The sequence below is a fragment of the Ooceraea biroi genome, chromosome 12 (genome assembly GCF_003672135.1).
Source record: "Ooceraea biroi isolate clonal line C1 chromosome 12, Obir_v5.4, whole genome shotgun sequence".
NCBI lineage: Eukaryota > Metazoa > Arthropoda > Insecta > Hymenoptera > Formicidae > Ooceraea > Ooceraea biroi.
In genome coordinates this window covers 11,055,387-11,074,533 of record NC_039517.1, presented here as the reverse complement: position 1 = coordinate 11,074,533, position 19,147 = coordinate 11,055,387, and the positions used below count along the sequence as shown (strand labels likewise).

Here is a 19,147-nt window from a genome sequence, read left to right as displayed (position 1 = left end):
ATCTAGAGTTTGCTTCGGACATCTTATGCGAAGCTACTGCACTTTGGAAAGTACGTGTAGAAACATGATGCAACGTTGTCGAGAAAAGGGTGAATCATTGAAACGTTCATACAAGAAACGCAGTCAGTGATACTCTCGAAAGTAAATATTTGCCGACGAGAACTGCAGGAATTATCTCGATGAAATCCGGCACAGACTCCTCAAGAGAATGTACAAGAAGCCTGAGTGCGACAAATTCAACGTGAGAGACGTCTATCTGATCTCTGTAAGAATAATCTCAAAGGAAGGAAAAATGTGGTCCTATCAATTATGAGAAAGCTCAAAGTTGAATTGCTTGAAACATTTGATTTCCCTTGCTTCTAAACATAGAAGGACTTTGTGGCGTATTTTAGTACTGGGACGAAAGTGGTTACTACGAAATTCGAACGGAGACAATCATGGGTTATAATCTTGTAAGAAAAGAAGAGAAGCAGGCAGAGAAGAGAGACACCACCATAAATAAAAAACGAGTTCTAACGAAGGTTCAGCATAAATGCTCTGTTTCGGGTCCCCCACTCTCCCAGAAAAAAACAATCGGGGACACACCCAATAAACAAAAAGGCGGCCAATATTTCACGGGAAAGAAAATTGAATGCCTAGCATTTGGTGTGGATATGGATAGCATAGTGTAGTAATACTTGCTTGAATTCAGTGAAGAAGCGGTTAATTGCACATTTTACTCAACGCCGAACGAGCGATTGCACGACGGATTGATGCAAAAATGGCTCGTTCTCAATAGCAGTAAGAAGACGGAAAGGTGACTCAACATACAAGCTATGACCGCAGTATTTGCAGAGTAATGTTAAAGGAAACACTGAGGACGACCTGGGAAGGAGCTAAAGTTCTCCCCGCACTCCAGCGGATTTCGTGATCTTGCTCCATTCCGAAATTCATTGTTCCGCTCAGTGCAATCATCGCTTGGATACACGCATTTTCGCCAAATCGAGAAATCGGAAAACGTTGGGGTCGAGATTTGGACTGCTAAAAGATAGTCTTCTGTTTTTCGACAGGGATCCAGATCTATCGATATTATCTTATAAGATGTAGTCAATAAGTAGTCGAAAGTCATGGTCGAATATCTGTGATTGATTACGAATGTAACATTGTATGAAAATTAAATATTTCAAGTTAAAAACAAACGGCAGAATTATAATTGCTAACCCCCTAGATTGAATACAGATTCAATTTTAGATGAATGAAACAGGAAGGATTCTTTATGATCCTTCATGGCTTGTTCGAAAAACAGTGATAGGTACTTGTTCCATGCATATTAAAAGAACTCTCAACAAATAACCTATTAGAGAGATTGTGAGAAGAAAATTTCATTCGTCATTGTAGCGATCTCGTAATCTATCATAGATAAGTGAGTTCGTTAATTTTCAGAGACCACTAGGTATTTGTGAAAGTTGGAGAATTTCATGAGATAATCACAAGATACTGAAATGAGCGTATCTCCCTTCTCTGTACTAGAATGCGTATTTCAATCCCATTAATTTAAAAAGATCCGCATCAAACCCATAAGAGAGGTAGAACAATTTGCTTTGCCAGTTATAGATGTATTCAGAGAAACAACGTTGGTTCAGTAGCTGAGTCGCGCAATGAGATACAATCAATGATATTGATACTTCATAAAAAACTATAAAAGTAACGTCACGAATCCACAGAGCACTATATCCTTGTAACAATATTAAGTGAACTACTAGAAATCCGGTGGACTGATATTGACAACTATTAGATTATTGTTATGCTTTTTCGTTGAGCGCTAAAGGGATCCGAATTGTGGTTATGAATGGTTAATACGGGTGGTTGAAGGTGTTCGGAAGCAGACCTGGCGCTGTGCTCTTAAATTGGTCTAATAGAAGTCTTAGCCGTAAGGTGCGGTAGTGAGGTCGGTCGTAGGCGGTGGTGTTATTCGCAGGTCTTTTCTGGGAGAGCTGACCTTCAGCACGCCGTATGCTCTGTGACGCGGAGGAGCGTGGATATGCAAAGGGTCGATATGATCTTTGCATTTCTGTACAAAAGGAAAGATTGCTGTATCATTGTTGTGTGTCAAGTTTTCTTCTCTGACCTACACAAGATAGAATTAGCTAAAAATTCTATGACGATGCTGTCGATTAGATCGTAATCTAATCCCAGGGAGACTATTTTTTGTCCTTCGACTCTTCTGTTCGGTTCAATAGAAACGGGATTTCGACAAAGGACTTGTCTGTTTCGTCTGGCTACTTGGCATATGTCTTATGCAAAGGCGGGTGTGAACATGATTAGACTGGATATCAAAACCATCCTTATGCATAATTGCGCTTAGCTATAGAGAGAGATTTCGTACAGACGATATAATTATTTATAGTAATATTATAGGACTAGATACCATTATTGGCTCTAAGACCTAGGTGTAACTTTTACATGAGAGTTTGATATAATAACCAAATTTAAATGTATTATGTAGATTTTTCCTTTTATGATGAAAGATATATAGAGAAGAGAGGAGACAAATTAATACAAGAATTAATATATACTAAATATCATTCATGTCATGTTGTGTATGAAAAAATAATCAGGTTCGACAGAAAATGTAGTATAACTACGCGGCTGCGGAGATCGAATCTAGGTGCCACTAAAAAGACCTCTTTGGCCTTTAATTTTTGTTGAGCAAAAGATTCACATTCTTGATATAGAAGCAGGTCTTCTGCAAGATAGTTGTCCGTGCATCTGAGTAAATACAATGCCCTCTATATATATGTCAAGGTCATGGTCATCGGCGAGATTCCCTATTAAAAATGATTACTGATTTTTTAACTTTTCTCGCGCTAATTTCTCCGCTCCTATTGATTTCCGCAAAAAACCCTTTATAGGGTGGACGTGTCCTTAATAACCTACAATTGCTGCAAATCTCATCAAATTTGGAGGTGGGGGCTATTCGGAAGTCTATCAGGAAAATTCCTACGGAAATTAAAGCTGGATTAGATTCAGTATATGGGGATGCTGCTCCTTCATTTACGACCGTGAAAATCTGGGTTGCTGAGTTCAAGCGTGGCAAAACGAGCATTTTCGATGAGGAACGCTCTGGATGACCAAAAACCGCAATAACGGATGAAATGATCGAGTATGATCACCAAATCGTGATGGACAATAGTCGATTAACTTTAAGAGAGATAACGGAGCCTGCTGGTATCTTATACGGGCGCACAACATTTTACATGAGGAATTAGATATGAGAAAGCTGAGTGCGCGTTGGGTGCCGCGTTTGCTCACTGTTGATCAAAAACGACATCGATTGGACATTTCACGATTGTGTCTTGATTGTGTTTCAAGCGCGATGAAAAGAATTTTTACGGCATTTTATTTAAAAAAATGGCTATTTGGGAAAAAGTTTCGTCGAATTCTGAAGTTAAGTGTCATTAATGACTATTTTTCGGTTTTAGACAAAAGTTATTATACTGAGGGACAGGTCTAGAAAAACGCTGAACCAAGTGTATTGAGTTGAAGGGACAGACTTTGTTGAGAAATAAATTTCATTTAGTTCAAAAAAAATGTTTTTTTCTTAGTCGGTCGGAAACTTTTCAATCTACCCTCGTATATGCTATATCACGCACTTAATTTTGAACTTACTGTAGTAACTACTTTATTATTTAACAGATGATAGAATGCAGGATTTAATTTAAAAGATTCAACAAAGTTTATTTAAAATATAATAGTAGAAAATATAAAATCTATAGATACATTCAATAGTCGACAATGTATGTAAACATGGACTCTAAGTCACGTCTTAACGCAGCGGACGTACATACAAGGCTCTCTGTCTTTAAGCTTTTTGTCTCGCTGGCTGTTATTTGTGATTTTCGAATAGAATTGGTTAACATTTCGTGACAAACAGTATCGGCGAATAAAAGAACACGATCCCAGCGCAAATAACATGCCCTTGGCTGCGTTCCGATATTCACTGCTAGTACTAAAAATCTATAGTTTATGTCACGTACACTATAGCCCTTATTTATCAGATAGTCAGTTCACAGAAAATCGATTTTGTCTGTCCTAGAATTTTATAAACTTCGTGTTCCTAGATTACTATGCTTGAATACATGTGATAATCTATATATCAAAGAAACAATAAAAATAAATGTAGAAGTAGAAGGAAAAAGGGTCCTTGACACAAAGCAATTGTATGCTTTATGTCCAGAAAATTATAAGAAAATTATTTAAAAAGTATATATAATTTAACAGTTACTCGTATATAAATAACTTATAATTAAGTTCGATTATACTATATGTTATGCAAAAGAATACTTCCGCTTTCCTATTTATATATGTATATATTATTGTTGTAAATACATATATTAATATTTTATACAGGGTGTCCCAGAGCAAGTGCGACAGCCGTTAATGAGAGAATTAATCGAACTGTCAAAGCTATCACATGAAGCTATCACATGTCAGCTGAGTGACATTACTTATAGATTACAGATTTCTGTTTCACGCACATCATAAGATATTATTTTTGTCTTTTCTAAAATAAGTAAGTTGATTTAATAAGTGTACAAAATGTAGAAGCAGAACTTTTTATTATAAATATACATTTTTAAGATTATTATGCATGATATGCGTGATACAGAATCTGTAATCTATAAGCAACGTCACTCGGCTGACATGTGATAGCTTCATGTGATAGCTTTGACAGTTCGATGCACGTTGCTTTTTACTAACAGATTAAAGTTTTAAGATCTTATTATGAAATGTTTGAATGTTGGAATGAATGAATAGAATGTTCAATACATTCATTATCGGCGTATAAATGAATGAAAAAAAGTATCAAAAATTGATATTGTACTATCGCATATGATCCAAACTTAGGGTACTTAGAGCCTGTCACTACGTGCAATGTACCGTGCCCGAGCGCGCGAATTTTAGATGATACGATTAGTCAACTTTAAACGCTTCTCATTTAAAAACTATTGTAGTCTCAACATTTTGGTATTAGAAAATTCGTCTCCAAATACTCTCAAGAATCTCTCATTAACGGCTGTCGCACTTGTTCTGGGACACCCTGTATATATTAATTTCTTACAAAGAGCGATTTTCAAACTTTTTTGTTAATAATTATTTAATAAACCATGGTTTCTAAAAAGCTAAAATTGTTTGATAGTTATTCAGTGTTATAATCTCTACAATATATATCAAAGTTAAAGTCATCTGCGACACAGTATAAGTAAGAACCATGGTCTTACATACAAGTCTGGAAACGATAGTAGTGGGGGTAAGCTTGCTTAATGCATATGTTTTTACTTCGATTTCGGCCGCAAGGTGTGCGATGATCGAGGGATGTCATGTAGTGAGACAAAAATAGAATATTTTCGCACTACAATTAGTTTAAGTTATTTGTTTGAAATAAGTATTTTAAATCATTTTTCATTCGAATACTCCCATCCCTGCTAAACTTTATTATCAAAAAATACCACCACCAATTTTAAGTATACGTACACGGTTGAGGTTACATTTCTCAACAGCAGCGACACATAATGACAATAGCTTGAGTGAAAAACTGTTTCACTAAAGGTACCTTCTCACCACTGAAATTCGACTTCGTTTCCAGACCTGTATATAAGACCGTGGTAAGAACAGTAGTTACACTCTGTGTCAACCATGTTATTGATTGTGCGTAACTATAGCAACCTACGACGCACACTCATAACCTCTTCTGTTTATGTAATAATTTATATATACTAGAAGAAACTTATATTAAGGTTTAATTACCGTAACTTTTACCGTAAATTAAGGTTTGAATTTGTCAATTCGTTATGTAGAACTGCAATACACGTGTACGGTTAAGGGCCTTCGACCAAACTCCGGATAAAGTAATTAACTTTCAGTGTTACAACAGCATTTCTGCTATTTTTTTGAAGATATTCATTCATAATTATCAAATAAGATATTAATAATTCCATCCATATTGTTCAACACTTGTTTGACAGTTTTTAATTTAGGATATAGAAAACAAGAGATCTTTCTCTCTCTTTCTAATACTAAATGTTTTATTTGTGATGTTGGCAACTCTGTTATCTGAAATAATCAACGATTAACTTAACCGGAGTTTGGTCGAAGTGGTCCTTCTGAGATTATGGACTGTTTCCAGTTACGGACACAGTAATACACTGTGCAACATAGGTACGTTCCGATATTCATCGTCAGCATGAAAATCCACAGCTTATGCCAGCGTATACTATAGACTTTCAGCACTGACGCAAATATCGAAAGGCACCTGTGTCACACAGTGTATCCGTAGCTGGAAACAGCCCTATGTCAGTATTAGCAAACGACAATCGCCATGTTGTTAGTTGTGCATTCATTTATCAAGTGACATGGTAGCAACGTCAAGTGCATAAAAAAATACATGCAACAAGGTCCAAGCGATCCGAGCGATGAGAGTCATTACATAAACATCGAGCGCTACCAAGTAGCGCCGTAGAGTTGGCAGACGAAGTAAATATTTTCTAATTATTCTTTTTTATATAATTTGGGAATCATTTGGGGAAGTTTAGGAAAATCATTTAAACATTTGGGTAATAATATTTTTTTTAAGCTGAGAAGAAATTAATTAATCGATCATAACTGGCAAGCATTAGACAGATGGTCGGTCAAGATAAACGAATAGCTAGACTAGATGGTCAGTCTTTTTAATAAATAGAAGAATCATTTTCTCTCTAACACGAGTATTCTGCGCGCCAACATGATTTGTCAGTCTTAAAAACGCAGTAATTGCTGACAGGCAACCTCACTTATTGATAAATTCATCCTGAACATTAACCATTTAATTTGCGATTGTGAAAAAATACCACCCAGCCAGGGATCGAACCTGGAGCCTCCTGTACCAATTCGACACCAGGGCTAACGTGATAGATAAATCGACGTGAAAAAGGTTTATCACGTTATTATCACCGTTAGCCCTGGTGATCGAATTGGTACAGGAGGCTCCAGGTTCGATCCCTGGCTGGGGTGGTATTTTTTCACAATCGCAAATTAAATGGTTAATGTTCGGGATGAAGTTTATCAATAAGTGAGGTTGCCTGCCAGCAATTACTGCGTTTTTAAGACTGACAAATCATGTTGGCGCGCAGAATACTCGTGTTAGAGAGAAAATGATTCTTCTATTTATTAAAAAGACTGACCATCTAGTCTAGCTATTCGTTTATCTTGACCGACCATCTGTCTAATGCTTGCCAGTTATGATCGATTAATTAATTTCTTCTCAGCTTAAAAAAAATATTATTACCCAAATGTTTAAATGATTTTCCTAAACTTCCCCAAATGATTCCCAAATTATATAAAAAAGAATAATTAGAAAATATTTACTTCGTCTGCCAACTCTACGGCGCTACTTGGTAGCGCTCGATGTTTATGTAATGACTCTCATCGCTCGGATCGCTTGGACCTTGTTGCATGTATTTTTTTATGCACTTGACGTTGCTACCATGTCACTTGATAAATGAATGCACAACTAACAACATGGCGATTGTCGTTTGCTAATACTGACATAGGGCTGTTTCCAGCTACGGATACACTGTGTGACACAGGTGCCTTTCGATATTTGCGTCAGTGCTGAAAGTCTATAGTATACGCTGGCATAAGCTGTGGATTTTCATGCTGACGATGAATATCGGAACGTACCTATGTTGCACAGTGTATTACTGTGTCCGTAACTGGAAACAGTCCATAATCTCAGAAGGACCACTTCGACCAAACTCCGGTTAAGTTAATCGTTGATTATTTCAGATAACAGAGTTGCCAACATCACAAATAAAACATTTAGTATTAGAAAGAGAGAGAAAGATCTCTTGTTTTCTATATCCTAAATTAAAAACTGTCAAACAAGTGTTGAACAATATGGATGGAATTATTAATATCTTATTTGATAATTATGAATATGAATATCTTCAAAAAAATAGCAGAAATGCTGTTGGTAACACTGAAAGTTAATCACCAATTACTTTATCCGGAGTTTGGTCGAAGGCCCTTAACCGTACACGTGTATTGCAGTTCTACATAACGAATTGACAAATTCAAACCTTAATTTACGGTAAAAGTTACGGTAATTAAACCTTAATATAAGTTTCTTCTAGTATTATATAAATTATTACATAAACAGAAGAGGTTATGAGTGTGCGTCGTAGGTTGCTATAGTTACGCACAATCAATAACATGGTTGACACAGAGTGTAACTACTGTTCTTACCACGGTCTTATATACAGGTCTGGAAACGAAGTCGAATTTCAGTGGTGAGAAGGTACCTTTAGTGAAACAGTTTTTCACTCAAGCTATTGTCATTATGTGTCGCTGCTGTTGAGAAATGTAACCTCAACCGTGTACGTATACTTAAAATTGGTGGTGGTATTTTTTGATAATAAAGTTTAGCAGGGATGGGAGTATTCGAATGAAAAATGATTTAAAATACTTATTTCAAACAAATAACTTAAACTAATTGTAGTGCGAAAATATTCTATTTTTGTCTCACTACATGACATCCCTCGATCATCGCACACCTTGCGGCCGAAATCGAAGTAAAAACATATGCATTAAGCAAGCTTACCCCCACTACTATCGTTTCCAGACTTGTATGTAAGACCATGGTTCTTACTTATACTGTGTCGCAGATGACTTTAACTTTGATATATATTGTAGAGATTATAACACTGAATAACTATCAAACAATTTTAGCTTTTTAGAAACCATGGTTTATTAAATAATTATTAACAAAAAAGTTTGAAAATCGCTCTTTGTAAGAAATTAATATATACAGGGTGTCCCAGAGCAAGTGCGACAGCCGTTAATGAGAGATTCTTGAGAGTATTTGGAGACGAATTTTCTAATACCAAAATATTGAGACTACAATAGTTTTTAAATGAGAAGCGTTTAAAGTTGACTAATCGTATCGTCTAAAATTCGCGCGCTCAGGCACGGTACATTGCACGGTAGTGACAGGCTCTACGTGCCCTAAGTCTGGATCATATGCGATATTACAATATCAATTTTTGATACTTTTTTCATTCATTTATACGCCGATAATGAATGTATTGAACATTCTATTCATTCATTCCAACATTCAAACATTTCATAATAAGATCTTAAAACTTTAATCTGTCATTAAAAAGCAACGTGCATCGAACTGTCAAAGCTATCACATGAAGCTATCACATGTCAGCCGAGTGACGTTGCTTATAGATTACAGATTCTGTATCACGCATATCATGCATAATAATCTTAAAAATGTATATTTATAATAAAAAGTTCTGCTTCTACATTTTGTACACTTATTAGATCAACTTACTTATTTTAGAAAAGACAAAAATAATATCTTATGATGTGCGTGAAACAGAAATCTGTAATCTATAAGTAATGTCACTCAGCTGACATGTGATAGCTTCATGTGATAGCTTTGACAGTTCGATTAATTCTCTCATTAACGGCTGTCGCACTTGCTCTGGGACACCCTGTATAAAATATTAATATATGTATTTACAACAATAATATATACATATATAAATAGGAAAGCGGAAGTATTCTTTTGCATAACATATAGTATAATCGAACTTAATTATAAGTTATTTATATACGAGTAACTGTTAAATTATATATACTTTTTAAATAATTTTCTTATAATTTTCTGGACATAAAGCATACAATTGCTTTGTGTCAAGGACCCTTTTTCCTTCTACTTCTACATTTATTTTTATTGTTTCTTTGATATATAGATTATCACATGTATTCAAGCATAGTAATCTAGGAACACGAAGTTTATAAAATTCTAGGACAGACAAAATCGATTTTCTGTGAACTGACTATCTGATAAATAAGGGCTATAGTGTACGTGACATAAACTATAGATTTTTAGTACTAGCAGTGAATATCGGAACGCAGCCAAGGGCATGTTATTTGCGCTGGGATCGTGTTCTTTTATTCGCCGATACTGTTTGTCACGAAATGTTAACCAATTCTATTCGAAAATCACAAATAACAGCCAGCGAGACAAAAAGCTTAAAGACAGAGAGCCTTGTATGTACGTCCGCTGCGTTAAGACGTGACTTAGAGTCCATGTTTACATACATTGTCGACTATTGAATGTATCTATAGATTTTATATTTTCTACTATTATATTTTAAATAAACTTTGTTGAATCTTTTAAATTAAATCCTGCATTCTATCATCTGTTAAATAATAAAGTAGTTACTACAGTAAGTTCAAAATTAAGTGCGTGATATAGCATATACGAGGGTAGATTGAAAAGTTTCCGACCCGACTAAGAAAAAAACATTTTTTTGAACTAAATGAAATTTATTTCTCAACAAAGTCTGTCCCTTCAACTCAATACACTTGGTTCAGCGTTTTTCTAGACCTGTCCCTCAGTATAATAACTTTGTCTAAAACCGAAAAATAGTCATTAATGACACTTAACTTCAGAATTCGACGAAACTTTTTTCCCAAATAGCCATTTTTTTAAATAAAATGCCGTAAAAAATTCTTTTCATCGCGCTTGAAACACAATCAAGACACAATCGTGAAATGTCCAATCGATGTCGTTTTTGATCAACAGTGAGCAAACGCGGCACCCAACGCGCACTCAGCTTTCTCATATCTAATTCCTCATGTAAAATGTTGTGCGCCCGTATAAGATACCAGCAGGCTCCGTTATCTCTCTTAAAGTTAATCGACTATTGTCCATCACGATTTGGTGATCATACTCGATCATTTCATCCGTTATTGCGGTTTTTGGTCATCCAGAGCGTTCCTCATCGAAAATGCTCGTTTTGCCACGCTTGAACTCAGCAACCCAGATTTTCACGGTCGTAAATGAAGGAGCAGCATCCCCATATACTGAATCTAATCCAGCTTTAATTTCCGTAGGAATTTTCCTGATAGACTTCCGAATAGCCCCCACCTCCAAATTTGATGAGATTTGCAGCAATTGTAGGTTATTAAGGGACACGTCCACCCTATAAAGGGTTTTTTGCGGAAATCAATAGGAGCGGAGAAATTAGCGCGAGAAAAGTTAAAAAATCAGTAATCATTTTTAATAGGGAATCTCGCCGATGACCATGACCTTGACATATATTATAGAGGGCATTCTCCCGAGACACCTTCAGAAGGTTTTACTCGGCGGGCATTTTTTATTAAAAAGTTCTTAACAAAAGTTATTGACCTAACCGGAAATAGATTCATTTGCTTAACGTAGACAGTCAAAAACCCATATGGAATTGTACAACTATAGACTTCGTTTCATAGTGTAAGCACGGGGTGTTTGGAATAGATCTTGCTTAATGTAAAAAGTCAAAAGTTCATGTAGAATTGTATAACTATAGACTTCGTTTCATACTGTAAGCACGGGGTGTATGGGTTGGACCTTGCTTAACGCAGAAAGTCAAAAACCCATGTGGAATTGTACAAATGATTTTATAGAAAATGAGGACGGAGTTCCTTCCCCGGCACCCCATCCCACAAAAATCTATCCTAACCCAACCCGCAAACTTTTCGCAAACTTTGCGTGGACAGTTGAAAACGCATACAAACTTAAATTTCTTAAATTTCTTTTGTTAATAACTTCTTAATAAACGATGATCGCCGGCTAAAACCTTTCGAAGGTTACTCGGGAAGATGATCTCTATAATATATATCAAAGTCAAGGTCATCAGCGAGATGGCCTAATAAAAATAATTACCGGAATTTTTTTAATTTTCGCTCCTAATTTCTCCGCTCCTATTGATTTCCACAAAAACACTTTTACAGGGTGGACGTGTCCCTTAAGCCGAGAACAGACTGCCGTCATGTCATGTGAGCTCATGTGAGCTCATGTGAGGATCTAAAATGTGAGTTGCGTATTTTCATTGAAGAGAATGGCGCGCATTCACACTAGAGGCACGTCACGCACATCACTCGAAATCACGTGAGATCAGTGCGGTACCAGTCTCCTCACGTCCTCACGCGTTCTCATAGTTTCTGCTGCGTCAGTTCTGAGTCGTCAGTACCGTGAGCCGACGTAAGTGTACAAGTCGTGTTTGAAAGTATAGTCAACAGTCGTTCACTATGGAAGAAATGCTAATAGAAAAAGTTCGGAGTCGAGGTTTTCTTTATAACATCAAGTCATCAGATTATAGAGATCATGAAATGAGAACTAATGCATGGGAGGAGATTGGAAAGGAGTTGAAAATTAAGCGTAAGTGTTTGTAATTTTTATTTTATTTATTTATCTATAAGCTTCAATGCTTTCATTTGTTTTGCTATTTGCTTAATCTATATCTATATCTATATCTATACTAATATATAAAGAGGTAAAGTTTGTTCCATTGTTCGGGGTAATCTCAGAAACTACTAAACCGATTTGAAAAAATCTTTCACTGGTGGATAGCTTAGATCTTCCTGTGTAACATAGGCTATGTGCAATCGTCTTGCAACTTCTAAAACTGTGCACGTCGTAAAAAAATACGTTCTTTATGCTTTATATTGTCCAAATATACCGAGCGCGCGAAGCGCGCGAGGAACAAGCGCCAGTTAGTAATAAATAATAGGTTAGTTAGGTTAACACAGATTATTAGCTTCGATATGATTTTCATTTTGCGTGTTGTCCTCGTCGGATCATAGGCAGTTGCCATGGTACTGAACCAATAGATGAATAAAAATAATTTTTAAAATAATCTCGAACATCTGTTGCTTCTCGTGGAGCATTTCTTCTAAGTTGTTGCAAATTTCGCATAGCAGAATTTCTCGGACGTAGTTGCTCAATTTCATCGGGAGGTTTACGTTTTTTACAAAGCATATTGTGTAGACAACAAGCAGCCAATACTATCTTATCAGCAATTTATGGTTGTACCTCCAGAGGTCGACGAAAGATTCTCCACTGTGAAGCAAAAATGCCAAATGCATTCTCAACAACCCTTCGAGCCCGTGATAATCGATAATTTTTTTTTTTTCTTCGTCTCCTGCGAGGTGATGTCTACTGTATGGTCGAAGTAAATATGTTTTAAGGGAAAAAGCCTCGTCTCCAACGATTACATATGGCATCGGAGTATAATTTTCAACCAAAGGTGTGTCTCGTGGAATATTCAGTGTTTTGTCTTCTAGTTTCTTCCCAATTACAGATGTTGAAAATACATTGCTATCACTGTTTTTACCATATGCGCTTACATCTATAGCAATAAATCTGTATTCAGTATCAATTAGTGCGAGGAGAACTTCTGAATGAAAACCTTTATAATTAAAATATTTTGATCCCCCTCCAATTGGGCACTGAAGAGCGATATATTTGCCATCAATTGCTGCTACACAGTTTGGAAACTGCCAAAGATCCCTAAATTTTTCTGCCGAAACTTTCCAAATGTTTTCAGTGGGCTCTGGCATAAAAATAGGAGCTAATCTTTTCCATATTGCGTCACAAACACTTTTAACTATCTCTCCTACTGTGCTGAATCCCAAACGATAACTGAATCCTAGGCTTTTAAAAGAGTTTCCAATCGCGAGAAACCTGAAAATGCAATAACTGTTATAAGAACTTGTTCGTAAATTACTTTAAAAAATCAATTAATTGATTTTTGCAACTGAAACTGCGAAAGACACGTGGGAAAAATTACGGAGGTGTTTTACGAATGCCCTGAACCGACGACGAAATAAGAAAAGTGGAGATGGAGCGAAAAAAATGCCTCCTTGGAAATACGAGGAAGAAATGTCTTTTTTTTTTACCTTCATTGGATAATAGAGATACTCGAAGCAATCTTTTGACGGAAGAAGTTCAGAATGAATCGCTCGGAGAAGCTGTTGATAATCCAGAAACAAGTAAAAACATACGTTAAGCCCGGTGTCCACGATGCTAGAAATCGGTCCGAGTTCTCGGTCCGAGAAATATGTAGCCAATCAACTTGCGGCTTTTCCGTAAAAGTGCAAGTTGATTGGCTACATATTTCTCGGACCGAGATCTCGAACCGATTTCTAGCATCGTGGACATCGGGCTTTACAATTCAATTGAAGACACGAATATGTCTAATGATGACTTTTGTCGAACGAAAATCCTTCTCAACAGAAACAGGATAAAAATGAATCTTCCAACATTCAAAACGAAACAGATATAAACAGTCCAATCAGTAGTAAGAAAAGAAAGCGAGAGGGGAAAGATAACTCTGTTACCGATATGATAAAAATTATGAAAGAAAATTTAGCAATGAGACAAATCAGACATGATGAAAGAAAGTTATCAAGCCATGATTTAGATGAGACGGATATATTTTTCTTGAGTTTGGCAAAAACTACGAAGACACTTCCTCCTATCGAACAGGCTAAAGTTAAACTACAAGTAAGTCAGGCAGTTCTGCAAGCGCAAGTTGCAATTGGTGAGCAAGCGTATCGTCTATCGTCTGTTTCCCCTGCATCCTTCGTCTCAACGCACAGTGAAACATCGATGTCGCCACGCACCTACATTGTTGCACCTACAGCTCCGTCCTTTTCACAAAATGAAGAGCCCACTATAACTTTTGGAAATACTTATTTCGAACTCAAGTGAACTCAACACAACATCAACTTGATATGTCGGGAACTCAGCGCTATTGAATAATGTAACTTTGTACGACATAAATAAATAAAAAAAACATTTTTAATCACACAATAGTTTGCCTCTAGTTGCTAGGCGCGTGGAGTTGTTTATTACAAATGGCATGCCTAGCCATTGCCACTGTGATCACTAGGCACTCGATCTCTAGGCGGTCGCATCTCGCCGCGCACTTGCATTCGGCGGTAGGCCGGACTAATACAGCGATTTTTAATAATTAATAACTCGTTAACTATTGTGAAGGTTGCAAAATGGTATAGGACTTTTCCACTCAGTCCGCTTTATCCACTCACGAGCGTGGAGTCGTGAGTTACCGGACACCCTGTATATCAGAAAATTATGTTCAATTTTGACGTTATCTGTTTGTAATTTTTCAAACTTTTTTGTTAAGAAATTGTTATTAAACCATAAATCAGCAAAAATCTTGTTATCCAAAATCATACTTTACAACATGTGTTAAGGTGAAGATCATCCGCGAAATCTAAGTGTTTGGCAATATTTAACGTATTTTAAATATTATGGGTATACAAAACTTTTAGTCTTTCTTCAGCGTGTTCTAGTATTATTCTAGTATTATTTAAATTTCAAATACATTTTCGCTGTTTTACGTTTTCAAAGAGTTGGCATCAAAGAATAAAAAGTCATATATTATGACTTAACAATAAATTTCGAAAAACAATAGTGATAAAACAATGAAAATTAAAAAAATTATATATGCTTTTGTATTCAGCAAATTATACAAGGTGTCCCAGACCTACCGTACCACCGGTTAATGGTAGATTCCTGAGGTGATTCTGAGACGAATGTTCCTTTTGCAAAATGTCGAGGGTGGCGTAGTTTCGGCGCTACGAAGGGTTGTAGTTATCCTATCCTTGTGTAGAATTTTCCCGCGTTCAGTGACGGTGGGTCGAAGGGGTCCCGCGCATCGCACACACTTCAATTTGATCTTAATTTTTCGCGCCTGTTCAAATTGAAGTGTGCGCGATGCGTAGGACCCCTTCGACCCACCGTCACTGAACGCGGGAAAATTCTACACAAGGATAGGATAACTACAACACTTCGTAGCGCCGAAACTACGCCACCCTCGACATTTTGCAAGAGGAACATTCGTCTCAGAATCACCTCAGGAATCTACCATTAACCGGTGGTACGGTAGGTCTGGGACACCCTGTATATGCTTTTTGTATTCAACATTTTGGACCTGAGCTGGAAAGTTTTTCCGCATGTGGCCTCTTCATTCAACTTGGTGTCTTCGAATTACGACTTATTCCAATTGATGTACTTTTTAATTGGATACTTAACTTTCGAGATGAAGTTGATATATCAAAAAACTTTTTTGCAAAGAAATTCGAAATTTACCAGAGAGATGGCAAAAACTCAAAAAAAGCAAGGATAAATAATTTGATGCCTAAATTATATTGCAAAAATGACTAAAACTAACTTTTGCATACCTTATAATTATTATTTGTTTCATGTTATAAATATAATACACATACTACAATATATCAATTTCTTTCGAAAATACAAATGTATTAAAGTCTTTTCATAACAATAGATATATTAGGATTAAGATAAGAATTAAGATATTTAATATACGTACTTGAAAGTCAGTATACCGGAAACGAAAAACCATCATCTTGATTGTAACTTGAAGAACGGCGCATGAAAGACAAACTGATTTTGCTAAAATTATGGGATCATTACGATCTTGATAAATTGAGTTTAGCAATGGGAGTAACAGTAAAATACAGCTTAAGTAACACATATACCAACAAGCTTTAAACAAAATAACGATAAATTGCTTTGTTTTTAATGGTGGTGGCCAGGCACACATCAATGCCACACTAATCTTCATGAAAAATATGGCTCTGATTGGTGTAATTTTCGATGCTGTCCTGATATGATTGTTATACATATATTGTATGTATGTCGCCATGGAAATTCTATTTCTCAAAACTTTATCTCTAAGCTTTATCTCTATTCTATGATTAATTTTAGTTGTGTATATATATGTGTGTATTTTCTATATTGGTTTTTTTAATGTCTGAGAATATTTTGTGTTTGCTTGATATAAAAGCAAAACTATTAGAATCTTAGCACGTATTATTTAAAAAATAAGCCACAAATAAAGTTTTGTAAAGATGCTTCCTTTACAAATTTTATGATGTCTTATGATAATGTCACAAGTTGAGTTATGTTAACTTCCGATTACTTGGAAATCAAATGCATTTCAATTTTGCTATGCGTACGTAGCGTATATTAAAGCTTATTCTGGAAAGGAATTTATGAATAAAACAGATATCTCTCTTATATACTGCATAATCACACCTTTGTGTACTAGTATATTACGCCTAAGTATAATAATGGGTTGTACAAGGAAGTAGTTAAGATACAATTGATGATGCAACGTAATAAGCGACTATATCATATCTGACTATACCATGTAAAGCTTCCGCATTTAGTTGGTTGAATATTACATTGAATATTAGCAGTCAATCAGGTAACAAGATACATATCTCGGAGTATGTCTCGTGTTAAGTTCTCGTAAAATACATCATGTATATATACATTTACACGGCTTGCCTGTTCGAGAATATTTAAAATTATTGTATCTCAGTAATAACTGAGTCAATCGAGTTATTAATAAATTTTTTCGATTACGGAACATTTGCATTATATGACAGTGTCTTTATTTTTGTTCCACGTGTTCTCTAAAGAATCAAGATATTAAAATGTGAAAAATATAAAACTATCAAAGTTTCATAAATTTTTAAAGAAATCCTTTTTCAACAAATGTTATACGCTCTCTTACTTTTTAACCTTAAAACTTTCAACAAAATAAATTCTGATAGCTTATATCAACAGATATAAAAACTAAAATTGCACAAACTGTCAAAAATATTTTAAAAAGTAGGAAATATGGGCATTTGTGGTGCATGATGTTTGAGTACTGTATTAGCAATATCTTATCCCAAGATTTAAGCATCTGATCAGAAATAATATCAATAAAAATATTATGTAAACTTGAAATAAATAAATAAAAATTTTTTTACTTTTTTAGCAGGTTATCATATCTTGAGAGAAGAATTCAATAAAAATAAAATTCAAATCCTATACATATATGTATACAACGTGGATAACATAACTTGATCATCTTAATTATTTCTGTTTCCATTGGACTACTTACTATGGTATTTGTAAATCTTTTAGTTTTTTTCAGCGCTCTGATATTATTATTTAAACTTTAAATGCCTTCTCGCTTTTTTATGTTTTTGAAGATTTGGCATCAAAGTTTATAAAACGTCATATGTAAGAATTTAATGATAAAATAAAATAAATATAACTTTAAAAAACAATAGTTAATGCAATGAATAATGAGAAGTCATATATGTTTTTCGTATTTAGCAAGTCATTTTGAACTTAAATTGGAAAGTTTTTCCGCACGTGACGTATTTACCCAACTTAGCGCCTTCGCATTACGACATTACTTATTTCAATCGATACGTACTTTTTAGCGGGATAGTACTTTCGAGATGTGGTTGAGACACGAAAAAATTTTGTTTGCAAAGGAATTCAAAATTTATCCGAGAGATGCTGGACCAGGAGACCAGGAAAAATGGCCAAAAGTCAGTTCCAGAGATGAGGTCAGGCAAATGTCCTGTCATAATTTTGATAGTAAAGTAGTTATTTTGAAAATTTCATTCGATTTGATCAGCTGCTTTTCATTTGACAACAACTTAAACTTTCAAAATCATATATGCAATCGAAGATTTTACTTTCCAAATATTTCATTGGTACTACTGTTTTTCAGCGAAGAAAAAATCTTTTATTATTACGCATCCACTATTATATGTATATAGACAAATCATTATACTGGAGCACAAAGTAAATAGTGCAAAAATTAAAAAATGGTGTAACTTTATACTTATATATTACTGAATTTCGATAGTTTGCTCATACTTTCGAATCGTTGCTCCCTTAGGCTCCGCTAGTTATCGTCATTAATCAGGTAGCATTGAATTCCTTCGAGTATGTACTTTAAGAATATGGCGCCCACTTTTGCCCGTTTTTGCATAATTTGAAGAATTTTATAATAATTCGAAACTGTACGCGCATGCAAGATGTAAAGAATCGGTTTGTGAGAATTGAGTACCATAACCAATATCAATGTTAAAATACAATTTAAGTGAAAATTGATGAATATATAATATATTTTACAGATCAACGTTATAATATTTTTCGTAAATATATTCTGCAATAGCCAAAAAAATGGATTTATTAAGCATTATCATATTTGTACTACAATCATCGCAGTCTTCTCTAAGAGAGGGCGATAGATTTATGTATACGTACACATTTATTAAGTGTTCGCATAATATAATGCATTTCCGTCGTCGCATGCCAACAAGAGTATTAATAAATATGTATTATGTTTTATTAAAAATGTTCCAATAGTTGTCCTCAATCGAACGAGATCATCAGGTCTCACATACTTAATATTCTTTTTCGCCGAAATGTATTAGCTATATATTA

The 19,147-nt window shown here is 35.2% G+C and overlaps 1 protein-coding gene across 3 annotated transcripts in view; it reads right to left on the bottom strand.

Annotated features, from left to right (window-relative positions):
- Nucleotides 1-17,098, bottom strand: part of LOC105283053 — a 396,978-nt gene extending 379,880 nt beyond the window's left edge. The window contains exons 1-2 of one of the 3 annotated variants that reach the window (XM_026974447.1): nt 16,388-17,098; nt 16,215-16,297 (exon numbers count right to left, since the gene is read on the bottom strand). In XM_026974447.1, coding sequence (XP_026830248.1) covers nt 16,215-16,297; nt 16,388-16,550 — 246 coding nt within the window. In that variant the 5' untranslated portion in view covers nt 16,551-17,098. Of the gene's footprint in view, nt 1-16,214 lie in introns of all 3 variants that reach the window. The other 2 variants (XM_026974448.1, XM_026974446.1) reach the window with 2 other exon arrangements.
- Between the last annotated feature and the right edge of the window lie 2,049 nt (nt 17,099-19,147).